The sequence below is a fragment of the Branchiostoma lanceolatum genome, chromosome 1, assembly GCF_035083965.1.
Source record: "Branchiostoma lanceolatum isolate klBraLanc5 chromosome 1, klBraLanc5.hap2, whole genome shotgun sequence".
Classification (NCBI taxonomy): Eukaryota; Metazoa; Chordata; class Leptocardii; order Amphioxiformes; family Branchiostomatidae; genus Branchiostoma; species Branchiostoma lanceolatum.
In genome coordinates this window covers 40,309,800-40,337,797 of record NC_089722.1, presented here as the reverse complement: position 1 = coordinate 40,337,797, position 27,998 = coordinate 40,309,800, and the positions used below count along the sequence as shown (strand labels likewise).

The 27,998-nt window shown below is 41.2% G+C and overlaps 2 protein-coding genes across 5 annotated transcripts; one reads left to right on the top strand and one right to left on the bottom strand.

Moving 5' to 3' along the window:
* Positions 1-6: 6 nt before the first annotated feature.
* LOC136422967 (mitochondrial import inner membrane translocase subunit Tim22-like) lies at positions 7-4,389 on the bottom strand. Its single transcript, XM_066410935.1, has 4 exons — positions 4,124-4,389; positions 1,548-1,750; positions 1,031-1,103; positions 7-599 (listed from the first exon to the last, which is right to left on the bottom strand). The coding sequence occupies exons 1-4, from the start codon at positions 4,362-4,364 to the stop codon at positions 523-525; spliced, it is 594 nt and encodes a 197-aa protein (XP_066267032.1). The 5' UTR covers positions 4,365-4,389; the 3' UTR covers positions 7-522.
* On the top strand, positions 3,256-27,963 carry LOC136422952 (coronin-6-like). 4 transcript variants are annotated; one of them, XM_066410891.1, is made up of 14 exons: positions 3,256-4,066; positions 4,716-4,937; positions 11,332-11,454; positions 11,885-12,014; positions 16,981-17,159; positions 17,632-17,751; positions 18,210-18,314; positions 18,800-18,945; positions 20,256-20,313; positions 20,881-21,039; positions 21,316-21,594; positions 22,314-22,394; positions 23,654-23,782; positions 25,317-27,963. In XM_066410891.1, exons 1-14 carry the CDS (start codon positions 3,356-3,358, stop codon positions 25,467-25,469), a joined length of 2,595 nt encoding a protein of 864 aa, XP_066266988.1. In that variant the 5' UTR covers positions 3,256-3,355; the 3' UTR covers positions 25,470-27,963. The 4 variants fall into 4 exon arrangements, with proteins under 4 accessions (XP_066266988.1, XP_066266997.1, XP_066267007.1 ...); XM_066410900.1 differs by lacking the exon at positions 22,314-22,394 and having other exon boundaries at positions 3,257-4,066; XM_066410910.1 differs by lacking the exon at positions 23,654-23,782 and having other exon boundaries at positions 3,258-4,066.
* Positions 27,964-27,998: the final 35 nt, after the last annotated feature.

The following is a 27,998-nucleotide window of genomic DNA, read 5'->3' as shown; positions in this document are numbered from 1 at the left end:
AAGTCGTAAAGATTTTTTTTCCTTTATTGTGGTAAATGACAACAGTGTAGCAACTATGCTTTAGCCTCTATCATACAAATATACCCGCAAAGCTAAGCTTGGGCCTAACTATTACAAGCCAAGCTAAGCTGTCAGCAAGTTTTAACAACTTTCTGTTTATAAACTCAATGTGACCATAATGCACATATCAAAACATCACAATGTTAGCATTGCCATTAGTTTATTATTAGCTTTTACTTAATGTCATATTAATACAATAACATCCAACATATTCACCACCTACATATAGATTCCATACATGTATATACTGTAGTACTACTAGTATTGTACAGCTGAGAGCATAAACCATTCTATATTCTTACATATATGTATATTTCATACATGTACATTTTCATCCATGTTAGCCTTGGTACCAGAACAACAACAACAATTCTAATACATGTACAATTATGTAAAACAACTTTGCAAACAGTGGAAGAATGCAATCACGGTATTATCAAACAGATTTAGACATAAGTATTGTTATCTGAGGAAGTAGTCGATTGCTGAGGAAAAGGCTGCAAATCCAGCACAGCCCAGGAGGCCTGGCTTTACTCCAGCTGGGAAATAGAGGAACGATGAAGAGTTTTAACACTCTCATAACATTATGCATATCATCTTAAAAGATTTGACTCTGGAAGTGCTGAAAAACTGCAAAAACGTTCATCAACAACTCTATTGAAGTTGGTTTTTGCAGTTTCTATCACTTCTGGAGTCAAAAGTCAAGACCGAATTGGAATGAAAAAATGTACATGTATTTTGCCTCTGTTATCAGCTTATTGCAGTTTCAGTACTACAAAGGCTGTTTTCTCACTAATACTCCATACACAATGAAGGAATGAATGAATGGACGAATGAAGCAACAAATGAATGAATGCAACTTAATTTACAATTTCTTGGCCCAGCCAATGTGGGCTTATGGTTATAGCAAACCAAAAGAAAGTTGAGTACAAATGATACATATGTTCATGTTTAATTCTGCAGTTTTTACCTCTCATCCCGATGGCCCCTCCAACCACACAGCCGCTCATGGTCCCGTTCTTCCAGTCACTCACTCCTCGGTACTGAGGGAGGGAAAAGCGATGCAAGAAGTCATGATAACTATATACGTTTCCTCCTGTACATGAATAAAAGGTTTATCTATGCTAGCAGTAAGAGTTACTGGAAAAACACAATCATGTACATTTTTCTCAACAGGTCACAATTTAGTAAGGCAAGGTAGGACTGTGATATATCATATGCAATTGTTAAACACTGTTTACAGTCAAGTCTGTACAAGTGGCCACATATAGACCTACCTATAGCTAAGAACCAACTTGTCAATCGTGATCACATTTTGGCGGTCCCTTAGACAATTTTTTCCAATGAAGAATACTGTCTACATGACCAGATTGTCCCGCGTGGTCTGCAATTTTGACTTTACTTACTTCACAAAATCTAATTTTTCTATGGGTTTGGTAGACTACCGTAGAGTACAAAATATCAAGCGATATAGAATCAGTACTCACAGACTCAATAATACATTCAGTTCCAGCAAACATGGCTCCGATGGCGGCAAAGTTCTTGGCGTAGGACTTTCCTCGGGTTGCCATCTCTCGGAGAACCTCTCGAGCCGAGGGCTGGTAGTCGGCGCCATGCTTGACCGGGTCAAAGCCAAGGTTGGGGTCAAGACCCGCGGTGAAGAGACCAAACGCACCCCCAAGTACAAAACCTGCAAAACAAAACAATGTTTGAAACCATTCTTTTGCAAGATACTTGCAAGATGTTTAGCTTTTGTCCATCTCCATGCTGTTGCATGGTTGTTGCTGAAATACAGAGGCATGCATAGTCCAACTTGGTTAGTGACTATCAGTCTGCCAGTGGACCAAGAGGTTGTGAGTTTGAATCACGGTTGTTGTCAATTACCCAACATGTATATTGTAAGCTACTGAAAAGGGTCACTGTTCTTTTTTAGGATGGGATGTTAAACTGTGGTCCACTGTTCATTAAGACTTGTTGAAAAGGGCTAGGGGAATCTCCCTGGTACAGTGAACCTGTAAATACTGTACATATTGCCTATCTTCTCTGTTACAACCAGTGGAAAATTGACTCAATAGTTCATTGCGACAAACTGGTTCAAGATCACTTTCTCTTTTCATTTTCTAGTTGTACACATAGGTGCTAAAAGGGGAATCCATCACTTTCAGCCTTTGGCAATGAATGTGGCCATGTACAGTACATGCATATGTGTGAATGAGTTATTAGTAGGAAATGAAGTTTTGGCAAAATTCTACTTCTACATTTGGGCACAGGAAGGACATGAAAAATCATCAATGATGAGTATGAAATCCATCACTCACCAGCAAGTTTTTAATCAATAAATGAAAAGCCTAACGACATTCAAAAGGCTTGCTAAAAATGTTGATCTACAGTGATGCAATAGTTTGGTAACCCGTAGTTGATAGAGAGGCATTTCAAAGTGGAGCCAGTGCTGAAAGACTGTCGAGATATAAGAGAAACATAAATGCCTGCCATGATCCTCCCGTCAACTGTCACGTAGCTCCGTTTACATACATATTTGATAGCTGAATCATCAACAACCATATTTGCCTGTAAAATTCTAACAAAAATGGACATAAGTCCAAGAAAGTGATGTAACGTTACATATCTTAGCAGCGATTCTGTAAAATTTTCCTTTAAAAGTTTACAGATGACAATAAATATTGATGTCTCTGGAGTGACGGGTGGCTGCAATAACAAGTTTCTATGACAAGAAGAATTGTGTCAGGGTAACCTGATACCAGGCAACGTGTCTTCTCACTGTCAGGGGGGACGGACTACTGTCATTGTAGGGATGTTGTCGTTTATATACAACTTAATTATCCTCTTGTTTTTAAAAAGTATTGTATGAAAAGTTTGCCCGGTGCTATCACCCTTTGTCTTTCACGTGACAAACATTTTGTAAAAGTTTTTTTTCATAAGGTTAAAATGCAGATGTTTTTATCGATTTACGATAAATGATAAACCCCCCAAGAGGATGGTCTGTGAGTTAAAGGATGTGTCCTACCAGGCCCTACATTCTTTGCCCTATACAGTACCGTCTGCCTGATGATGTGGCTTCGTAACTACGGAATAAACGGCTTTAAGAGCGAAACATTAAAAGCATTTTTTCAGTTTCCATTTTTAGAACTCCACTTTCCATAAAAATCAGTTTGAGATGGAGAAAGCAGACGTGGCTGTCCGACTCACCAGTCGCTTGGAAACAAAACACGGCAACACTTGATATGTTGTTATTTTGGTGGAAGGGTTGGTGCCCTTGACTTATTCTGACATAGCTATGGCGCTACGTCCTTATATCCACCGCAGTGCCATAACGGAGTACGCAGCTCAGGGGCGGCAGTGGAATAACTTACGGGAGGGGCCGGCAAGAATGGCCGACCAGTACGTTTACCCGGGCGATACACCGTCTTCGCAACCCGTGGAGTATTACTACTACGTCGACGATCAAGAGGGTGTTCCTATTGTCGTGATGGAAGGGGAGGATGGATATTATTACGTGACGAAGCCGCCTGAGGCGGAGCGGCCCCGTCCGCCCACCCCGCCGCCGAGGACGTTCCGACCGAGCTCATCGCCATCGCGCTCTCGGCCCAACACGCCGACGTACGCACCATCGCGCTCCCGGCCGAACACGCCGAACTTCACAGCCCCATCGCGCTCCCCGACGGCCGGGCTGACGCCTCGCTCGCGCCCGAACACGCCCAAGTCCCGGCCGGGGACGCCCAGGAGACGGACGATTTCTGGCGTCGAGCCGTTCATCGAGCAGCGGTCTCAGGTTTTCGAAGAGCCGCCGCGCTCGTACGGGTACAACCATGTCGAGCCGCCCGTCCCGCGGCAACAGTACAACGCCGAGCCAAGGTCCCACTACGTTGACCCCAACCCCTCTTCGCGAGCGGAAAGAAGACTTGCGGACGTACAGAGAAGGTTTTCCGAACCGCAGAACGAGTACAAAAGAACCAAACCCAAAACCAGACGTGTCCCAAGAAGAAGGGTAAGTTTTGGGGGTTCAGTTTTCATTCAAACATGGGATATATTTATATATACTCACCAGCGGCGCACGCGAAAACTGTTTTGAAGCCGCAACTTTCCATCGTGTTTTGGATCAGCAACTCTTCGCGCGTTCTGACCGCTTGTTGGGCACCAAAAGGCGTCGCCGGGGGAACCAACTGATGGGAGCGCTGCTCCCCTATCACGAGCTGCGTCAGTCGGCCGAAATCTTGGCCCATGGGCTGTAGATTCTGCCGACCCTGACCGGAGCCTGTGTCCCCACCCTCCCCCATTTTCACCATGTGGGAAATATGATATGGGTCATAGGGCACCGGCTGTAACAATGTTGTCCTATTTGTAGCACGCTTCGCATCTAAAATAATGTTAGCATAGTTTCGATAGTACGTAAATATCTAATACTCCAATATTTGACTTGAAAATATTTTACATGGATTGATGGAAATGATTTTGATTTTACTTTTGGACTTATGAATATTAAGCATTGGGTGATGGCTCTGAATCTGCGGTTACGTAACGCCAGCTCGGCTTACTTCCGCCAGTCCGATGAGAGAGCGCCACCCCGTTTTTCAACCTGCCGGTTCAGTGGATCGTACCGTAGATAGTTCACCGCGTTTCACACCCTCTCCCCGCAGTCACTGGCCCCAGAAGACGCCCCGATGTCGTTCCGAGGTCTCCGCACGAGCAAATTCCGCCATGTCTTCGGCACGGCGATGAGGAAAGACTCGCACTACGAGGGGATCCGAGTCACCCGTAATTCCTGGGACTCCACCTTCTGCGCCGTCAACCCCAAATTCTTGGCCATCGTGACCGAGGCCGCCGGCGGAGGATGCTTTATCGTCCTGCCGGTCGAAAAGGTACGTAAAGAAATCCCAAACCCAATCCACGATTTCCTTTCATACGTGTGTATACACCTTTTTTACATTGTGCGTCCGCCATTCTTTCATTCCGTGGTGATTTATCATAAAGCGTGTCAATATAACCGCCCCCCTCCCCTCGAACACCCCGACCGGCCGCCGGTAACCCTGACTGTTTGCTCTAGTGAGGACCACAGACACTAATATGGCCCGAGATATCGGGCTCTGCCGCCCAGACTGTTTAGAATAGATCCCTGTCATCGCCAAGGCGAACCAATGAAAACCTTCCCGCTCTTTTTAAGTCCACAAGGTTCCAAATACTTTGCATTCCACATGCGTTCATTAGACTTGATTAGTTTATTTAGTTCAGAACTACCAGAGAAAAGTCTTAGACAGGATTTGTGATGTCAGTACGTTATAAACGCAGGAGTAGATGTCATGTTAGCAAGACATGTTCACATGTTCCAAACCCGCCCCTCCCCAGAACCTGTCACAAGATTCACGCACACTGAACTTTGACCCCACCACTCCCATACTTAAACTCGAACAACGGGTTGAAATGACACGTTTGAAAAATCCACGTGTTATTTTCTTAATCTTACATCTATCATGTTTTGTTGCGTGGCGAACTCTTTGATGGCTGAAACACGTTTTCTTCTTCTGAAAGTTCCTGTGTGTTGTTGTGAAGTATTGTGTGCCCACTGTCCCCCATGTTTCCTGTTTGTCCCATTCTTTCCTGGCTGGAAGGACAGGAACTGGAGATGACTGTACTGTGGGAATAGTTTGTAAGGGATAGTGGTAAAACACAGGAAAAACTCTGAAAAGGAAAACAGGAGACTATAACTGTTTGAAAAAAAAAAACACACACACAAAAAAAACAATAATATACCTTTTCCTCTTTAAATCATAGTCATAAATTCTGATATTGGGATGTTGTGTCTGTTCAGTTCTGTAATAAAAATTTTGATCAACCTTTCTTTAAATTTCATAATTTATCAGTTTGTGATGGAAAGACCAGTCTTTCAAAGTGTTAGTATGTTTTGGGATAATATTTTCTTGCCTTCCAATTAGAAAGACATTCATAACATCTTCCTTTCAGCTTTGAGTTGGCCCACCATTATTGACCAAAAGCACACACAAATGTCACAGTATGGTGACACTGAACAATTGGGTAACAAAAAAAGCTAACATGTTTAGTTGTGCCTTTTTGCTCTACAATGCTAACGTTGCAATATCTCAATGGCTCTTCTTGAACAGGTGTATGTATTTTGATTATAGATCTTTTAGAATGTTTATTGCATTCAGTTTTACAGTTTTCCAGTAAAGGGTCATTAGATAATTGATGCCTATTGCATGTTCATGCCCTAGGGTCTAAAGGTCCAATCAAGATCTTATTGATTAAAGATCAAATGGCAAAATAGATGTAGATGCAAAAGAGAAACAGCAACAATGAAGTATTAAATTTGGAAAGTAGATACATCTGTATAGAAGAATATAATAGTTTCAAAGTAAATGAAATATGATATTATTGGTTGAAATGTAGAGAATGTATAACAATATATGGATACTATGAAGTTAACCTAGATACCATGTCTATTGTATGAATGATTGGATAATCTGTATTTACATTTTTCTATTAACATCAGAATAACATGAATGGATATCACGTTACTAGAAAATGCCAGTTGTACTACTAGCTCTCCATTTCGAAGGTGTATTGTAACAGTCAGAATTACAAACCAAATTGTCCAGTGCCAAATTTATTTGTTGATAAAATGTAATATATATTACCTTTCATTCAAACGAGCCTTTGTCAAAATGTAGCTGTCAACCAAATCATAACGACATGAACCGTATCCATATATGTTTGACAGCACAAATGATTGTTTCTTAAATATCAAAAACAAAATGAAAGGATTGAAAATGATTTTATTCTGTACCATATATGTTTTATGTGTGTTTGTAAGCTCCTCTGTGTTTGTCAATGCCATGAATAGGGGTTAAAGTTTGTTTGAGGTGTGCTCCATTGATCCATCCCTGAAGCCTGCCTCTGCAGTCAGTGGTGCATTTGTAATTCAAATGAGCCTCCTGTTCCATACAGCTGAGAAATGCCCATATATGGTCAGATGGGTCCCTTTCCTCTGGTGAACCAGCTGACTACATTACACAAGGAAGCGTCTTTCCTGGCCTGTTTATCTCTCAATTTCAGGCCAGAACTACGGTTTCTGTGCCTCTAATTTTCCTGTTGTGTGACTCGGGTGGATTTCTCCCGGATGTAAACTTGTTTAAAGCGTGATTAGAGACGTAGGTGGATGATGTATAAATTGGTTATTTGTCCGCGGGACAGGGATTGAAATGGATTTGGTACAGAATGGCAAAGATGAGGTATGAATAAAAGCGGTGTTAAATGAGATATAATTTCAACAGGGGGATGAAATAAATTTGCATGTCAATATCTATGACTGATGGCTTAAATCATTGTCATATGTTCCAATTTGATACTGGATGCATACATGATGTGTTTGTTTTAATTTCCTTAAGCACACTGAAGTAGCCGTTTGGCACCCTATTCTCTATTGGTTAGGCAGCAGGGAGTACCTTGTAACTTTTATCAAGAGCAAGATACATTCAGGATATTTGGAGTTTCTTTTAATCACAACCAGGTGTTATTTTCGGAAGTAAGATACATTCAGGTATACAACCTGGAATCTATAACTATAAGATGGGAAAAGTACAAATAATTGACAGGTTATAATTTAGTTTTTATGTTGACTCTTTGTTAAGGTCAATGGTTTTATTATGTGTACATGATAAAACATTGGCCAGTTTACATTTTGGTGTGTTCTGCAGAGTGTGTTTTCCACTGACCATTAAACAACCATTTGCCAACTCTGTATGACTCATACCCTCCACTTAGAGAGGCTCTGAGCTGTGTCAAAGCAACATTGATAATAGAAGGACTTGAATCCTTTTTTCTATCACCCTCATACATGTACAGCTAAACCTGCCAAGAAAGACCACTCAGGGGACTGATAAAATCTGGTCTATGTGGACAGGTGGTTACTATAGTATATACTTTATACAGGATTCTTAAGGCTTGTGTCAATTGGGGAAACTAATGTAAAAACTACTACTAAAAGGCTAGCCGAAAGATCACATTTAAATTATGCCAGGTGATCACAAGAACAGATTTGACTGTACATGTTTTCCTACAGACTTCAGTAACTGTCACTTTTACCTACTTCTCACTTCATTTGACTGTCTTTCCAAGCCATTACACATATAGCAGGCTAGGGTAATCTCCAAGAAGATCTATAGGTTGCGAAGACCGTATCCAACTGGCAGAAAGCTATACAAGCTCCTTCTTCCAGTTGAATACAGTCTTTGCAATCCATTGGGCCTGCTTGGAGGCTAGGCTAGGGGACAATTTGGTAATGCATGGACATGTACCAAAAAAGATGAAATTTTAGATGTAGAGAGAGAAGAAGTCAAACCATATGTCAGAAGGTAGTGCCTCTAAACCTTGCAAGGTTTGTCTCCATGTCCTTCATGGTGAATGTGGACATGATTTTCTCTTCAAAACCTGACAGCCCTCAACGTGAACTGCACATTGCTGGCTTCAGTTTCTCCCCAAACCTCCCTCTGACATGTGTTATAATAAGTTCTGACCCAGTGTGTCCACCGTGTCCATATAAAATGACTTTATAGTGTGACCAGGCAGATTTTGTTGAGGTTCTGAAACTGTATACACCTCACAGGTTGGGATACAAAACATCTGGGCTGAAAGTTAGAGAAGTGTGCTCAAAATACATGGCCTCCTAAGAAGGCATAGGGTGTCTCTGTACAGAAAATCTTCCACACTTAATACTGTAAATGCAGAAATGTCCGCGGTGGTTTTCATGGTGAACTCTTCATCATGAACTTAAGTTTAAACCACCGTAAAACTTTTTGCCCACCTACTATGACTGTAGCACTACTATTGTTTCAAACGCAGACTTGAAACCACCGTGAACACTCCATTTTCTCCCTACCACGAAACAAAATCCACGCAAACTTAAATGCACTTACAGTTACAGTATATTCTTTTGCAGTATGGCCATTTCTACTAGAATTTTTATTCCCAAGCTGATCATCTTTGCATTAATAATAATTACTATGTTGAATATTTTTACAACTATGATTAAACCATAACTAAAGTAATATGGACTTATGTACATAAGATCCCAATGTTCGAATTCCTTCCCAAACTGTGAATGAGTGTAATCATTATTTGCCAATGCCTATATGTTTACGAGTTATTGTAAACATCTTCACAAATCATTAACCAATGACAATGAAAGCATACTCATTTGTAGGACATACTTGACAGAGATGATAAATTATTACTAGTGGCACTGTGGCACTATAGTATACATATATATTTTGATACAGTACTACAAGTACAATGTAGTACAACAGCTAGCATATTTGAGCTGTTGCTTTTAGTGCTTGCTTATATATTTATTAAAAAAAAGTTCCATGTAAACCTTCCCCACTAGGTCACCTAAATTCTCCCCCTCCAACCCTGCCCCTGTGCTGTAGACTGTGGGCACACTTGTGTCAGTTTATAACACACAAGTATGCAGACTGAAGGAAACAGGTCACCTATTTTCAGGATCCGACAGTCTGGGTTACCTGAGTTATTTGTGTCTAGCTAGGGTCTGGCTGGCAGTACTTCAAACAACTTTGTATTAACTGCAATGTACAGTATAATATAGCCAACAGCCTTTCAAATACATGTAGATATTGTTTGGCTTAAAAGTTTTATTAGAAAGTGTTCATTACACTTTTGCAACGAAAGGTGTTCGAAGTTAAAAAAAACAATTTGAAATCAGTAACATCAGAATCGTCAGTTTTAACAATATCTCTACTATGAAATCTTACAGTAACAATAAAACATATATTATAGAGATAGTTTTCTAATGACACTCTGTATCACCATTAAAAGTTTTCCCTCGTCTTGAACTGAACAGTGATTTCTTATGCACACATATACATATTTCTCTGTCTAAGCAATATGCACTTTAAGAGAGGTGTGCCCTGTTTCCCAGTACCAAAGTGCTACGTTTCCGAACAAAATTACTCGCGGACCTTACAGTACACGCAGTTCAGTTGAGATCAATAAATCGGCATCAGGACCAGCATACCAACCAGCCTCATCGGACACAGTTATTAATTTAGCAGAGGAATGCCTCTGGTCCTACCAATATAAAACATTCAGTCAGTTGTAATCATCTTTATGGCTAAGCTGTCCCTGCGTGTATCAGAATATCCGGTGAAAATGTATGCCAGTCTGATATCTGTGGGTTCTGTTAGCCTCCACCAGGCCTTCCTAGGGGGGGTATGGATCTTAGAATTTCGTCAAAAATAATAAATAATTGGCCGGTAGAGTCAGTTCACAGTAAGGTTAACATTTCCCTCTCGGAGCCTGCAAATGAAACCCTATGGTGGCCAAACTCGCTTGGCAAATATTCTCTCTATATCATGGAAGCTCATCTGTGTTGGTAGTTTATAACAATGCCCAACTTTTTCCAACACTAAGGTATTCATGGATCAAATTTTTGATGGCCACTGTCGCCTTGTTCATGATCAATAATGATTCAGAAGAAGGCGACAGTGGTCTTTAAAGATCAGTCTCTCTCTCTATAGTCAGTGTAGTTAGTCTGGTAGAGACTAGCGTTCTGTATCTATATAGCCGGTATATACGTCATTCGGTGTAACTCACCAGCGTAGGATGACCACCGTTTCAAATATAGCATAGAAAGGTCAGAAAACAGGAAGTGAATCATCCAAATATTCTAAACATGTACCTGATGGGGTGTAGGGTGAATGTTGGGTCATTGAGCCATCATCTCCAGGGATCTGTAGTCAACAAAACAAAAATTCCCCACTCTTTCCTGACTACTGTAAAGCTTGAAAAAATCCTTTACACCAGATATTTGTGTGATGTCAACCCCACCTTAACTGCCTTAAGTTCAATCAAAATGTTATACTTATAGTCTTCAATATACGAGGCATAATTATTAAATGTATTCTGTCAGGTTTGCACATAATCAATTTTTGTCATTGTATGTTGTTCATATTTACAAATGTACTTTACCACAAATGTGTGTGTGTGTGTGTCTGTGTGTGTGTATGTTTGTGCGTGTGTGTGCGCGCATCCACGCGATGTACACAATGTGCACAATGCAGCATACCCGGCATGTCTCCTCAGTGGTACTACTGTATCTTTGTTAGGCTGGTGAAGTAGCTATGCAGGCAAGGTGGTGAATAGCTATCATCTAGATCTCTGATTGCTATACTGTGGATAGAAAAGTCCGTAGACTGACAGAAATGTTGTCGTGTTTCCCCTCAGGCAGGCCGTGTGCCGAACAACCCCCCCATGGTGGCGGGGCACCGGGCCGCCGTGCTGGACATCCAGTGGAGCCCCTGGGACGACAACATCATCGCCAGCTGCTCCGAGGACATGACCATCAAGGTATGTACAGTCGGACAGGTAGACTGCTGTAAAGGATGAAGCCATACTATCTGTGAAGAAGAAAAACTCATTCACCATTTTGGCTTTTTAGCACAATTTTATATTCCTTTGTTCTCTCGTTCATTCATTGCTTCGTTGATTTCTTCATCTTTTTCTTGATTCATTGGTTCATTCATTCATTCAGTCTGCCAAAGGTGGTCAGAAGTAATCTCCAAGCAGATCTAGATCTATCGGTGGCAATGACTGTGTCCAAAGGGCAAAGGCAGTTTTATTGGCCCAAACTCCTTTTTCCCATTGGTTACTGTCATTGCCACCGATAGGTCTGCTTGGAGAATAGGTCAGAAGTTCATCGTTAGTCAACAGCAAAAGACCTTGTTAGGCCATTGACCTTGACCTTCCTTGACCTTGACCTTGTGCTCCTGACCTCCAGGTGTGGGTGATTCCTGAGAAGGGTCTGGAGGAGAGCATCACAGAGCCGGAGGCCTCGCTGGAGTGGCACCAGCGTCGCGTGGGCTTCATCGCCTGGCACCCCTCCGCACACAACATCCTCATGAGTGCAGGTAGGTTCAGAAACTTCCATTATAACTCTTCTGGTTGGCAATTTTGATTTTTGTTCTGAGGTATATTTGGTCTGGGGATAATTATACAATATTTTTGTATGTCAGACTTTGTTTCGGTTGGTGAGTGTCCGCAGCTCTTTGAGTGACAGTTAGTGAGTGGGAAGAGGCAGGAAGTACAGGGCGTGATCAGAGGTGGTAGAACTAGTTGTTAATCATACATAAAAGTCCAGGTCATGAAAAAGATTGTCTGTTTGTGTTTGGTAGTTATATATTTGTGACAGGAAGTGATGAATGACACATGTAATAGTATTCAGAACCTTATTTGCATAATTAGTGGTCTGCAATTAAATAAGGCATACGAGAAAATCATTTTTCATGCAAGTGTGAGATCTTCGACTGTTTTGGAAAGGTTTGTAGGCTTTATCCCCTGTGTCACTCCCTGGATCCCCAGATCTGTAACTACGCAGAACTAATTCAATCATGGCCATATTGATTTATCCATCTGAAGAATTGGCCAGGACAGTCAGTGGAGGGGTTCTAAAACAGAAAAGCACAGGATGCAATCAATGACAGTACAATATAATTCTTTATCTCTATACACGCCAAAAATTATTACACCTTCAAAATTTTATCCAGTTGCTTGAGTTATTATTTTTTGTGTGTCTTATTACCTGGATTTTTTACCTTCTTCAATGTTACTCGATATATTTTATGATTTTCTTTTGTCTGGGCACACCTTGAATTGGAACAAAAAACAAGTCTTTGAAGAAAGATCTGGTTTCAAGATTTTTTGTTAGCAGATTTCACCATTTGTACTAAATTGTAGGTTGTATGGAGAATGTTAAATATTATAGCTTAGCTAGGAAATACATGGGGGAACTACTAGCTGCCTGAGAGGAACTTTTCACCTACTGACTGCTGTTTAGTTCCAAAATAAACAGTTGATGAAAACATCAGCTTATCCTTATCAGTGCTTTGGTGTAGGGAGATGTCTGTCATCTCCTGGCATTAGTCCATGTTAGAAGCATAACACTGTAACATGGGGCTCTGTCTAAGCAATGGAATAATGGGGGTGCACTAACCTGTTAGCATCTCAGCATGTTGTCAATTTTCAAAATTGGGAATTTTGCTCAAATTCTTCAAAAGTTGCTTGTTTTTGGCCCACATTCACCCTTCCTATACTAGACCTACATGTGTATAACGGGAGCTGCCTTCACTGACCCAGCTGTGTAATAATAGTTTCCTTCTCAATAAATACAAAATTGATAATGCAAATTCAAGCAACTGACCAACCTGATGAAACTACTCACGGAATACAAAATATAAATTCACATGTAGCACCACAATTTCAGTGGAGAGTCCTGAATTATGTACAGGGATTGCCTGACAAAGAATGTTATCGTCCTCATAGAATAGCTTTACGACGTTCAAGAATGGTAAACAAAACATTCCATCCACCATCTTGGAATTTTGTGAATCAGTCTTTAATTGTTTTATTGTGCCCTACTGACCTCCACATGACCTGTGAGACATTGAGAAACTTAAAGGGATGAGGTGTTCAAAGGTTTGTTTGTTTTTAGTGCAGGAAGAAATCAGTAATTGAAGATGCCTGACTGATAAGATTGGCTTGTAGATTGTGCTTTATGACTGTGTAAATTTGTACCAGGCTAGGATATCAGCTTCAATGTAATTTGGATAGGAATGTTTCAGCATTAGCAAGTATGTAACTTATTTAAGGCCGGAAGTCATTTCAAGATGATGCCAAATTGAATAAACACTAAAAAGTAAAACACTGCGCAGTTATGCATCGCATTTAGCAGAGCATGCATGCTTTCTTGTACATGTATTTTCAGAATCTTTTGCTGGATTCCGATAGAACGTACTAACTTTAGAGTACACTGTATTAAGTTTGTTGTTAGAGGTTCCTCAGTTATTTAGTGTATGCGTATCAACTACAAATTGAAAGGAGCTGTCTTACATAATATTTATTAGCAACCAATAACCCAAGCTTTGAATTTCTTATGATTTTGTCTCCTTGACACCTGCTGAAACATACCTGACACCATTTCCCAAGTAGTAAACAGTACCGATAACATCACCCCATACCTAGCAGGGCTGGAAATACTTGGTTCAGACAAAATTTTGTGTGCCAAAATTGGAGCTGTGCACCTTATTTTTGACTGTGGGTGCACCTAAATTTAGTATTATTGTACACAAATGTCTAGTACTGTAAATGCATATAAGTTTGCATGGTTTTAATTCTGTGGTAGGGAGAAAATGGAGTACTAGTGTTCGCGGTGGTTTTAGTTGGCGTTTGAAACAATAGTAGCGCTACAGAAACACCGTCAAATAATGTTCGTGGTGGTTTTAAGTTCGCGACAAAGGGCTTACTGCAAAAACAATGAACATAAAACCATCACAAACATTTCTGCATTTACAGTTATGTGTGTAGACAGCATATTCTTGACATTCAAGCGTCAGAAAACAATGAATCCTTTGTTGTCAACTACTCAATTGTTTACAATTTTGAAGTAAGATATGAACAGAATTTCAGATTCAAGCTTTGTATAGAGGCAGTAAGGATTGTAATTCAAGGTTTTGCTGATCATTTGTAATTATATATAAGTTGTGCACCCAAATTATTTTCTATTGACCTAAGAGTTAGATTATATGCCCCAGTGCACCTATTACCAAAAATGAATTTCAAGCCCTACCCTGTATAATGTATTTTCTAGACTGCTCGTGTACCTTCAGGTATAACAGGTGAGAGGTGTCAAGTCCTAAGCTCTGGGCATACATTTGTACATAATGTACGTCACATTATTATTATCAGAACATACATGTATGGATGAATCATATGGATGAATCAATGCCACTCCATTGACCATAGATCTTTGTCCATCAAGATATTAAATTTTTTAGTCATAGGCAGCAAAATCCAACAGTAGCCACATGCTTAAAAATGAGGCAGTCGTCATGGGCCTGAATAAGGCTCTGTGCGGTCCCAATTTGTGGTGGTCTCGGTCGCGTTGGACATGTGGTCGCCTTGGACATGCAGGCCGCTTAATGCTTGTGCCTATGGGGAAATTTTCGGTACCGAGAAAAAGGGGTCGCCTTGGCCAGGTGGTCGATTTGAAAAGGTGGTCGCAGGTTTGACTGTAACAGATGTAAGGTGTCGAGTCCTAGCTCTGGGCGTAATAATGTACGTCACACTGCCGTGCCCCCCTCCCCCATCTGACCAGAGTTATGTGAAGTATTCACCAACTCCCCGACTCGCACAGAGAGTGGGCACGGTTGCCAGGCAACCCCGTATGTTCCCCTAACATAGACATGGCTTTTAATGCCCAGATATATCCCTGTGTTTTCCTATATCTGATGCACTTTGATGACAGTGAACTTGAAGTACCAGTTACACATGTTAGAGCTAAAAGGCAATGCAGACATCCTCTATAGTGTATTGAGGTGAAGCCTGATGCCTTTTCAAGTAGCTTGTAGTACTGAGTGGCTTAGCTACGGCTCATGCTTTTTCAGCCAAGTGCACGTATACTGGGTCACCCCTACTCTTACAACTCAACACTTTATAAGAGTCTTGGGCAGTTGGGCTCTAGTATAATGTGCAGAGGTTTGAAACTTTGATGCCTGAGGCTACCCCATACACAGACCAATGGCTTAGCAAAGGACGTTAAATTTCTCAGACACTAGGAATTCTAAAATTCTGAGGAATTCCAAGCCTTAAACCTTAACAGGTTGCTGAGTGAACACTCAAGTTTAATGTCAACTGAGAGAGCCTGCTTTCCTCAGCTTCATGATACATGTACATTGTATGTCAGTCATGACTTTAATAATTATAGTTTTAGAAATATTTGCCTTTAAAGTTCAAGTCTCAAAGTGGCTTACCTAAGTATTGCATTTTTTTATCTTTCGCTTTAATAACTGGTAAACCACCTTTAGGTGTAACACACCAGTTTCTGTACAAGCTGTGAAAGACCTCACTGTAAGGTCTTATTTTAACCTCCTTGGTTTAACCCATGCTCTTTTCGATAAGTCTGTGGTGGGATCTTTAAGTGCTTGAGGTGTGGCTCTCCTCAAAAAGGGGACCAAGACGACATCCCTAACTGAAGCTTAGGCATACAAATTTATATATAGCAGGTTGTCATTTTTACAAAAGTGTAAAGTACATTTCACAAAGGCAAAACGTTTGGGTGTGTATGAGATTCAAACCCCAGAACCTTTAGATTCTATATATTAGTCAACAATCCAAACCACAAGACCACCTTCAGTTGGCACTCTAACGTTAGAGCTGGTATGGAAGGAAAGTGACCTTGACACATTCCCCAGTAGCATTCCCAGGTGGAAGCAGTAACAGCCTAGTGCTGTGGTTATCTGGGATCACATCTTGGCTCACTTACTCCTGGCAGGTACTAAATCTCTGTGGAGGGCTCCTGTCAGCTTCTGTAGATGGGATAAATACTACTATATGCTGCCAAAACTTAGTCTTGTACTAGTTGTAGTTCAGATCAGGACAAAATGAGCTTGTTTCACAAGAAAGGCGTTTAGACAGGAAAGGTTTTGATCCATTCATGCCGTGAAGAAGTGTGTTGGGTTCTTTTACGTGCACAAGGTGTGGCTGAAGACTTGAAAAATATGGAAACTTCTCCTAATGACTTTTAGTACATTCATATGCTCCTTTTCCCAGACGTTGTCAAGACTAACTTGCTGAACAAACTCCAAGGAATTATCAAATCCTGAAAGTGGCCACCTCTACTTAGTATATAAAGACCATCTGACCAATTCTAGTGCTCCCTTAGATAAATTTTCCATTGACACAAGTGCTAAGAGGCCTGTCTATGGCAACCACCTGACCACAAAGACTAGATTTTACTGAGAGTGGTCTTGATCTCAGATTTGACTGTAACATCCCAATTAGAAATACTAATTCATTGTAACCTTTCCTACATGATCCTAGGTTCAGACAACATGGTGGTGATCTGGAATGTTGGTACCGAGGAGCCGCTGTCAGTGATCGAGTGTCACACAGACATCCTGTGGTCCTGTGGGTGGAACTACAATGGAACCCGCATCGTCACAACCTGCAAGGACAAGACGCTACGTGTGATCGACCCACGCACCGGGGACGTCATCTCTGTAAGTAGGGTTTAATTTTTTACGCAGATGAATATATAGATATCATAATTGGAATGCAGTCCCACTGTTTCACCCTTTGGGTCAAATTCTTTGGATCCATGGGTAGGGGTTTGGTCCCAGGTTTGGCCCTAGCTCTGAAATATTGTATGGGATTGCATTCATTATTAAGGATGGTGACATAAAGCCAGTGGCCCCATATATGAGGGAGCTTCAGGCATAAGCCTCAAATGTAAAATCTCTGCATGTGAAAGAAACGAACACACTTATTGATTAAAGTGAAGATGACCCAGTGTGCTTGGCCAAAAATGTGTCAGCCATAGCAAAGCTACATCGCACTACTCTAGCTATCGAGAAAGTTTTACCTTTACACTTAGTTTCAAGATAAGCATTAGCCTTTGAGTTTGACCTTTTAAGAAACTGTAGAAGTTATCAAAGAACCTTGACACTGATATCTGTTCTTTACACCCTACAGGAGAGGAAGAAGGCTCACGATGGCGCCAAGCCACAGCGTGCCGTGTACATGAAGGACGGCCGCGTCTTCACCACGGGATTCTCCCGGATGAGCGAACGTCAGTACGCCCTGTGGGACGATGTACGTAGATCTGTTTTGGTCCTGTATAACTGTACTTTAGCTTCATACAATATAGAATCTATATTGTATGTAATGTGTATTTTGTCTTATAACTTAGATTATGTATTCAAAAGACTTGTATGTACATGTATTCATGTGTTGTCTTTTTGCCTGAATCTAGATATGTTTGATTGTATGTACAACTCTATGTATGCACACACACCCTAACATACACACACACACACACACACACACACACACACACACACTGAATGCACAATGTAGGCTATAGTAACATATACATACATGTAGTTGTTTACATGTTTTTGTCCTTCATACAAAAGGTATCCACTGATATACATGTACATGTGTATGTGATATCTAAACAAACCATCCACTTGACACTTAAGTCGTTTAACACCATGACTTCTTGAGTCTTGACACTTGAGATGTTTGACACTGTGACTTTTCTTTTTCAGAACAACCTGAGTGAGCCCATCACCCTGGAGGAGATCGACACCAGTAACGGCGTCATCTTCCCGTTCTACGACCCCGACAACAACATGGTGTATCTGGGAGGAAAGGTACGGGAACTAGCAGGACTTTTGTTAGACTAAACATGTATTAGACATGTCCAACATACAACAGATGCACTTGACTGCACTTTGCATAGAATTTTTTTGTTTAATGTCAAAAGTGTTAATCGCATTCACAACAGTGATTTTGAAGGAGACTACAAAAAGTCAATTCTGTGGTGCTCAAGATGAGGATTTGACTTAGTCGTTTAGAAATTAAAATTTTCAACACCCCCCAAAATTGGCTCTGTGTTCCTCATTTTTGACGTTTGAAAGATCAACCTTTGTGTTGGATTACATACTAGACTAAGTATACAATGTATTCTCTTCATTCAAGGACCAGAAAAAAGAGGATGAAATCTCTGTTGTATTACATGTTCAAAAAAGGAATGTAGAAGCAGTAAGGTTTAGTGCACCTATTCCCCAAAGTGAATTTTGGGTCATGCTTGTGCTTCATACCTGAGATAAACATGCTCCTTCCCCCCCCCCCCCAGGGTGACAGTAACATCCGTTACTACGAAGTGACCGAGCAGTCCCCCTACGTGCATTACATTGATAGATTCGACACCTCGGACCCCCAGCGAGGGCTGGGCTTCATGCCAAAAAGGGGGGTCAACGCTATGCAGAATGAGATAGCCAGGTGAGAGATGGAATCCGTTGATGAAGGTTAGACATCCAGGTAGTAAGATACGCCAAAAATAGTTACTCAAGCAACTGGATAAAGTTTTGAAACAGTCAGACGTTTCAGACAGCATCCACTGTCTTTCGTCAGTGACTAACGATAGGACTGAGAACACCAGTTTTTATACCAAAACTCTGAATAGGTATGTTAATGAGGTAAAGACAATTTAGGATGTCTTGAAGTAGTCTTTAAAAGAAGGTTAATTCAAGACAAAGTTTTGTGCCAATAGTTCAATTAGCTACTGTTGATTTTAGTACAGTAACTAAATGTTGTTCGTCCGGGGGTGAGGGGTGGTGGGCAGCACATTATCCCAAGTGCCTGAAAGTTCAGCGCGTAGACCCCCTTTCCTGGGAAAGAGATGGAATGTTTTTTGTCACCTTTTGCTCTCCTAATATGTTACTTTATGTCATACCTGGGTCTGACACGGGTGTTCCTGACCGTGTGATAACTATCCGTATCACATATAGGGTTTGGGAGTTGTATCACCCAGGCTTCCATAGAATATTTCGAATGCAATTTTCGAGCGCGCCGGTTGCGCCGCCGCAGAAAATTCGAATACCGGGTTCGGAGGTTAGAATCAATGTTTTTACAGTTTTGTGTTTGAGGACACAAAACTCCCTCACCTTTTAGCGCATTCCGCATTGAAATGTGTGTTTTCTCGGGTGGGTATGACAGAAATAAAATACAACACGTTGTATTCCGCATCACCCTCGGTCCCAGCCCTCCCGCGGGTCGGATCACCCTCCGGCCTGCGGGCGATCCTACCCGCGGTCGGGCTGGTACCTCGGGTGATACGGAATACCCCATGTTGTATTCTATATCTATTGAATAAGGAACTGTGAATGTTACTTGAAGACTAATCAATATTGATTTTGATGTTGATTTTCATGTTGATGCATGTATGTACTTGTATATGTATATATTTTAACATTCTCCTGTATTATATAAGCTATATACATCAGGGTTTTTTTCTAGAAGACCTGAATAAGGGGGAGCACACACAGGCAAGGGAGCGATTTCTATGTATCTATTGGAGAATTGATTGCTGAGTGAAGGCTGTATGCCGGATATTAAGCTAAAATCTGAATTCGACAAGGGGGCGCTGGGCTGAAACAAGAGGGCGCAGCGCCCCTCTTTCCTGATTTAGATGAACCCCTGTACATGATATTATCTATCGCAGTTGAAATAGCATATTATGTCCTGAGTTGATATTATGTTTTGCATGTTAAAGCTCAAATAAGAATGTAATAAAATGTACTGTTTTCCAGGTTCTACAAGCTGCATCCAAATAAATGCGAACCAATCAGCTTCACTGTTCCAAGAAAGGTGGGTAGGAACCTCTTAAAATGTTAACTTTGTGACTGAGAAAACATAATATACATTCAACAATCCCATCCTGTCTATCAAAATTAGCAGTTACCTGGTAGACTGATACTGTAGTGGAGTTAGTTTCTTCTACTTTCCTGAGCTCTGATGAGGTACTAAAGAACTAGATTTCCAGAACCCTGATACAGTGGAGGTCAAGAAATGGTTATACACATGCTTATAGTCCCCATCAGACTCACAGTCAAGCTTACTGAGAGTTTATTGAGATACCCTTTAGCCCCTCTAGGGGGCTAATCTTCCAGGCCTCATAAACACTACATGTACATTACAAAGTACATACATACACACATAATTACATATTTACATACAGGTAAAAGCAGGTAGAATTGAAGAAAAGGATTGGCTGAGGTCAGAGGTCAGAACCATCAGTCGACATATCCGGCAATAAAACAGTTATGGACCTAATTGCCAGTGTTGACATACAAGTTGGGGACTTTTCTTTATCTGCAAGTGTACATGTATGTTTTGTGTGGATCCATGTGTTGATCCGTTTGTGTTGTGTTCCAGTCTGAGTTGTTCCAGGAGGACCTGTACCCCGACACGGCGAGCCAGACCCCCGCCATCTCTGCGGACGAGTGGATCGAGGGGAAGGTGGCCGACCCCGTCCTCATGTCCATCCGAGACAAGCTGGCCAGCGTCCTGCCGCAGAAACCCAAGCTGGCGGGAGTATGTAGTTCGTGGCTAGTTCGTGGTGTGATGCATTGTATGCAATACGTCAAAGTTCAATGCCCCTGAGACCTTGTTATCAAGCATGGTCTAGACAAGAATCGTTTACATGTTAGAGGCCTTTAGCTTTGACCTTGTTCGTGTTCACAACAACTGTGACATTTTCATGTGTTGCTTTTATGAGCAGGCATTTCACTCTGTAAATAAGTTGCAGTCGGCTTTGTTTGCGCAGTTTTGGACAAAATGTTCATGACCCTGTCTTCTATCTTATTCTAGCTGAAGAAGCCCAATGCCCTGAACAGGCCCAAGCTGGCACCAGCCAAGCCGACCTCCACCAACAGTGTGAGAGACTCTGCCCCTCCCAAACCCGCTCCCGAGCCAACACCCCCGCCCCCCAAGGTGGAGCGGTCGCCCCCTGCGCGGGAGAGGGAGCGGTCGCCACCGCGGGAGGCGCACCGCGGGGCGGGAGACCGGACCTCGGTGGCCGAGACGGCTCAGAAGCTCCAGCAGCAGCACAACGCGTACGAACGTCAGGAGGTTCACGCACGGGAAGAGGTGGGTCTTTAGCACGACAGGTCATCTGTCAAAAATAGTTGCTCAAGCAACTGGATAAGATTTTGAAACAATCAAACGTTTCAGGCAGCATCCTCTGTCTTTTGTCACTGAGTGAAGAAAAGACCCCAGGTTTTATACAATTAAGACAGTTGAGACAATTTAAGATGTCTTGACAGACAGTTCATCTGCATTACCAAACAAGCCTTAAACCTTAAATTTCAACTTAAAGGAATTTGAACTTTGGACTCTGCAACTTCACTGGATTCACTGCTGTTTGTCACATCGCATTTGAAAATTTTAGGAAGTCCAAATTTCTTTGTGAAGGGACATTACTGGTTACATATAAGTTTAGGACTTCTTCCAAAATCGTACCTTTTGCCTGATGTATTCTTTGAAAGTCAGACTGCACCATAATGGAATTCTGATTCTGTACAGCATGGATTTTTTTTAAAAGATTGTTGTTATTCTGAAAAAATATCTTTGAAATTCATACATGTAATACTATGCTTTTTTAATATAGAGTCAATCAGCAGGTTGTACATTTTTTATTTGTTATTCATGTGTTTCTGATCGATATCAGAAATATCTGAACAGCACAATTTTCAACCTGCACCTACCTGCATATGCAGGCGGTACAATGTACATGACATGTATTTCAAGCCCTGTAACCATAATGGACATCTTTTCACGTTTTCTACTTTCCCTTTTTTTTCTCTAAGGAGAAAGAGGAGGAAGGTGCAGGTGCACAGGAGCCTCCTCCCGAGCCCCCCAAACCTGAACCTGAACCTGAACCAGCCGCGGTATAACCTTTTATGATTTTCCTCCAATCAGCAGTCCTGTTACTTCTGTCACCACCAATTGTTACAATCACAACCATTGGTCCTTCTCTCCTACGACGTCATTGGCTGTTCTAGTTTCAGCTTTTGTGATAAAAGTGGACAAAACTAACATTGGTCCTTTTTTTTGTCCAATTTCATAGAGTATATAATTTAGAATCCTGGGTCAGTATAATTATGCTTTTAAAGTTTTTTTTGATACATCTAATTTTAAAATGAAATACTGGACCAACTACACGCATCAGACAGGAAAAGATTCCTTTTTTTGTCCACTTTTGTTTCTTCAATTTTTACATATCTTACAGTATTTAATGGCATGCAAGAGAAGTCCTGTCTCCCATTGAAAGAGCTATCCTTTTTCTTTGGAATCCGTGTTTGCAATAGCTCCACCTATTGAGGCATGGCAGTACTGCATCCTATTGTGTCTTTTGTACCATGTACTGAATTCTTCTTGTGTTACTTTTCCACACACAACATACAAGAGCAGAAAGCATTTATGTTACACCAGATACTCTTGTATTTGTGTTGTATTTGTGTTGTAGGTGTACCTATCCTACTTCTTTCCTTCGTATGTTAACTGGCAGCTCTTTTTTCCTTGTTTCAGCATCATCTACATGTACACTCCCTTATACCAGTAATTTCAGGATCCTTTGCTCTTGTGCTGTCCCCTGTGATTATGTAGAATGTCTGTGTGTGTAGTTTTCAATAACTGTTCTTTTTCCCCTGTTCCAGACTGCCTTCAATCTATAGACTCTTTTCATTTGCAGGATTGTTTAGTTTAGCCTGTCAGTTATTTCTTCGTACAAAACATGTGTCTTGTTAAGACTGTGGCAAGAGTCTTAAGTGAATAAAAAGACTCTTTGTACACAACCAAGTGTTTTATTCAACCAACGTTTCGGTGACGGTCTGTCAAGTTCCTCAGGGCAATTCTGACTGGTTCACTTTGCACTGCAGCTATACATGTAGGTGTCACTGCTTATAGATGTCATCTTAAAAGTAAAGTATCAAGATAGATACAGAGATGTTCAATGCCACGTTTACAATGCGGTAACAGGGAATGTGACAGAGGGTTACCAAAACATTGGTTGAATGAACAACATGGTTGTGTAAAAAGAGGCTTTTTATCCAGTGACTTACCAACCAGATGAAACTGTTCCTGGATGAGAGTGTATGAACGTCTGTGTGTTTGACCTGTCGATGACCCGTACACGTGTACACCACAGCACTATGCCCGCCAACGTCTGTACGAGGATGAGCGGGCGAGGCAACAACTGTACGAAGAAGAAAGGATTGCCCGGGCGCGGGAAAACGCCAAGAGAAGATCGAGATACGACAATCCCGATCTGTACCAGGTAGACACACGACTACTCGGACCGCGTGAGGTTTTCCCCCGAGCCTCCTGTCCTGTAGTCGCAGGGTTGGACAAGTTTGAAAAATTCACTTGCCCTAAACAGATGTTTTCTTACAAACAGCTGTGAAAGTAGTGTCTTCGGTGTGGCGTAACAGTTAGAGGAGTGATCGGCTCAGAACCAATACGTCCCGGGTTTGATACTTGCCATGCCCTGACCTTGCGCCCTTAGGAAGGGCACTTTACAGGACTTTCCAAACTTGCCTCTTTGGCTAATTTGTTGAAAGTACGGCAAAAAATATTCACGGTGTGCCAAGGTGCCAACGTCTGCACATTTGCTACCAAGAACCGCAACATTAATTTTTATTGGGCAAGTACATACAAAACCTACTGGCCCAAACCAATTTTTCAATGGCTCGAAATTAGATGACATATTTTCTGATACATTTTTACCTGCAGCAAGGAAATCCTTTTATTTTGCATTAAAAAAATCTCAGCGGTACAGTGTTGGGACGACTCTATTTATTTATTAACCAATATTTGGAAGGCCAGGGCCGGCTAGCTTTATGGACATCTCAAAAGCTTCTAGGGCTGGTCAGTCGGATGAGCTGCTTGGAGCAAAGTCAGGCTAGTGGACCAACATCCACCCATGGAAAAATCATACTGGCCACATTGGACATGCACTTACCTGATCGCTACTTTCACATGCCAATTTGAGCTTCTCACAAATATACAACGGTTCAAACAAAATGAACAAACAAACTTGCCCCGGGCAATCGGGCCAATGAACTTGTCTAACCCTGAGTCATCTAATGTTTGGACTCATGTTCACAGGACTACCCACCCCTCACACTCCTGCCTTGTGTACACCAAGCTGCTCGGAGATGTTGTTGTGAGACTGTTGCATAAGAGCATGCTCTCCTTCTCATCACTTATACCGGTTCGACTAACACCAAACAGCGTTCGAGGCTCGTTTGCCTGAACGTCACTTTTTAACATTGTAACACGAAATGCAGGCTGCCAGTTAAACAGTGTGGTAAACTCACGCTGGTTCACTGCCATTAACAGATTTGAAATCGCAGTAAAGTTCGTGCTGCTTTTCAGACATGATGCAAAATGAAGAAAAAGTAAGAGTGTACAGCAAATTTTGCAACAATCCACAATAAACATCTTGCATGATGTGGCAGTATCATTCCATTTGCCTGAACTTGATTTCGTTCCGTTTGCCAAAGGTTCCGAAAGGCTGACAAAAGTGCATGACGAAAACTTATCCGCTTTTTTGCATTTTGTTTGCTTCCCCTCCCCCTGACAGAATGAAAACACGGTGCAGAACTGCATGCAGTTTTCCTGGTTTGCGCCGTACGAAGTATGCAACTTATGCAACAGCCAGAACACAAAAGGAAGTTTGCATCTTGCACAGTTTGTCTGTGAGTGCGTGTGTGTGACGTTTTCTTTCACTCCAACAAGCATGGACAGATCCAGACGAATAACAGAGGGATATGAAACCTTTTCGTGTTGTTCGGTTCTCTTTTCTGCAGCCGAGACAACCGGTCGCTCCGCAGGCGCCGCAAGTTCCGCCAGACTTCGACTTCCAGGAGCTTCTCGAGGAGGTCAAAGGTCTCCGGGCGTTGGTGCGTCAGCACGAGAGGAGGATCATGAACTTGGAGGATGCCCTTGGAATAGGAGATTAACCTTTGAACCTTTACCCTAGTGCAACCACTACCTATAGCGTAGTCCCCCAAATTTCCTCGTAGTTAAAAACATTTAAAAACTGTTGTGATCACAGTTAAGCAAGTTGATCTCCTTTGTATAGTTCTCTCATTGATAGCAGTGAGCCCCGGACATTATTCCATTCTAGATACCTCGGCCACCCCTGCTGGTAAGTGGTGCTGTCCTAGCTCTTGTCAGTTCTGTGTAAGTTTGGGATGGTCCATGTGAGTTGGAAGGGTGTTTCTGGAATGGTTTTAGTAGAGAATGTTACTGAAAGCAGCCAGTGTGTTGACCAGGTTTCTGAAAAACGAAGGTGTATATAGTTGAAAGTCAACTAATGTATTGTCCAGTAAGGTTTTTGGTATTCAAAAATGCTCACTGTACATATATATGCCTGTGGACTTGTTTGGCATGTTCATTCAGTTGAGAGGCTCTACATGTAACTGTAACTGTTCACTCTAGACTTTAGGTATGTAAACTATCTTCTATAATGTAACAATACTGCAGCTATTTTACTGCTCCTAGCATTGTTTTGCATTCCCTTTTTTAGGGTAGAAAAGACAGTTGTCGTTCACAGTGCCAATATGAACTCGCAGTTACACAAGTTGTAGCCCCTTAGCTCTGAATCAAATCTGAAAGTCTTGGTACAGCACTGCTCTGCAATTCCAGTACAATGTTGGTCAGGAGCGGTACGAAAAAGTCTGTTGAGTATAGAAAGGAGTATTGCTTAAATGTAGGGTGTTCTTGTTGGAGTATTGATGGAAAGAAGATATGAGATGGACCATAGGGCCCTGTCACACTTGTGCGTATCAAGTCCGCAAGAGTTTCGCAGTTATACATTTCTTTTTGGTTTAATTAAATTTTGCGGGGAGGAAGTTGTTTCCTACTTTGACTCATCGTTGTGCAGCCTGGTTATCGAACCAAAGAAATGACTTCTTCGGCTGCAAACTTAACCTAGACCAAAAACATGTTAATACGCAACTCATGCGCACTTGTATATACGCACTAGTCTGACAGGGGCTATAGAGAGACGTTGTCCCTGTTATGATGAGAATTCACACCTTTCTTGAAATGAGACAAAATCTGTATAAGGCCACTCAGATTTAATTCTATGGATGAAATTCTCCTTAAACAAAAAGGCAACTTATCTTGTTTGTCAAGGATATGGACATATGTGCACATTAAATTCCTTCAATAATAGTTTCATAACAACCATGACATATTCAGTCCTTTGTGCAGTAGTTTTACCTAAAGGCTCACAACAACAGGTTCCATCCATAGAGTTGATCTGACACGGCTTGAAGAGGAAGAAAGGCAGTGTTTTACAGAAAGTAAAAATGAAGCAGGTATTGGGGTTGAGTGGAGAAGAACTGAGATTATTTTCCATTTATATCTTGATTGTTTTACAATATGAACAAGTGATGTAGCAAGTAAAGTTCTATCGTAAAATTACATTTCCATTTCAATTTTTACAATTGTCCAAAAATTTGCTAAGCTTGCCAATTTGTGATAAATCTGTAATATGTAGTAGTCTGGATTAATATTTTGCAATAGCACATTTACAATAGGCTAGTTCTATCAGTAGTTCTATACGTTTTGTTTTTCTACATATCAAACTTACATTTATATCTTGTTTATCAGGCAGACACTCTCAATCATTGGTTAGATAATAATGTATTAGATTGTAGAACATGGATCTTATATTGGCAATGTAGCCATGATTTAGGGGAACTAGTGTACAACATAGTTGGGAACTATTCAGAAATATACATCTATTGTACTACCAACTGTTAATAGCCACAAGCCATGGCAAGAAAGGATGACTTACATTAGTGTAGTGTGTGGAAATACAGGTACAAATCCACTCTCTTCTCAGTTCTCATAGACAAGAAATTGGGCAAATGTCACAAAAATATGATTGTATCAATCTACATTCCATCCTGTATGGAAAATAGGATCCTTTAAAACTTACTTCGTTTGGAGAAAAAAATCAGATAAAAAGCTGTTGCTACGTAACCCATTAGGTCTGTGGAAAAATGGTATCTGTATATGTCCATAGTTCTGTGACCTTCAACGTTCTGTGACCTTCAATGGTTCTTCAAGATGGCTGCCATGCAGACCGATGCATGTTTGTTCCACACGTGCTGGAAACAGTGTATACAGTTTAACTTTCCTGTTCTGAGAACTACCAGACTAAAGAGATCTTGTCAGTTCTTGGGACAGAAAGTTGAGCTTGTGAAGTTGGAACCAAAACAGTAAATGTTGGTCTTGCACACTTGGAAATATAGGAAAAATAGGAAACTTGTCTTGGGCAAGACGAATATTGTAAATGTTCAAACTGTCTTCTCCAAAAGTTCGAAATCTTGAACTACACAACAGCCATTTGTACCTGAAACTGCATCAGCCCTATATTCTTCATGTATGTGAATTCTTATAAAAATTATAGTGTAAGAAATAATAAGTACAGAGCAATGATTAGTGTATGTGTGTAAGAGTCATGTGGTCCACGT

Coding starts and splice junctions, on each gene's coding strand:
- LOC136422967 (XM_066410935.1), bottom strand. CDS start 4,364: ATGGTGAAAATGGGGGAGGGTGGGGACACAGGCTCCGGTCAGGGTCGG. Junction 1,751..4,123: donor AGTTTTCGCGTGCGCCGCTG/GTGAGTATATAT, acceptor TTTGTTTTGCAG/GTTTTGTACTTGGGGGTGCG. Junction 600..1,030: donor AGGGGCCATCGGGATGAGAG/GTAAAAACTGCA, acceptor TCTATTTCCCAG/CTGGAGTAAAGCCAGGCCTC.
- LOC136422952 (XM_066410891.1), top strand. CDS start 3,356: ATGGCGCTACGTCCTTATATCCACCGCAGTGCCATAACGGAGTACGCA. Junction 12,015..16,980: donor CAACATCCTCATGAGTGCAG/GTAGGTTCAGAA, acceptor ACATGATCCTAG/GTTCAGACAACATGGTGGTG. Junction 17,160..17,631: donor GCACCGGGGACGTCATCTCT/GTAAGTAGGGTT, acceptor TACACCCTACAG/GAGAGGAAGAAGGCTCACGA.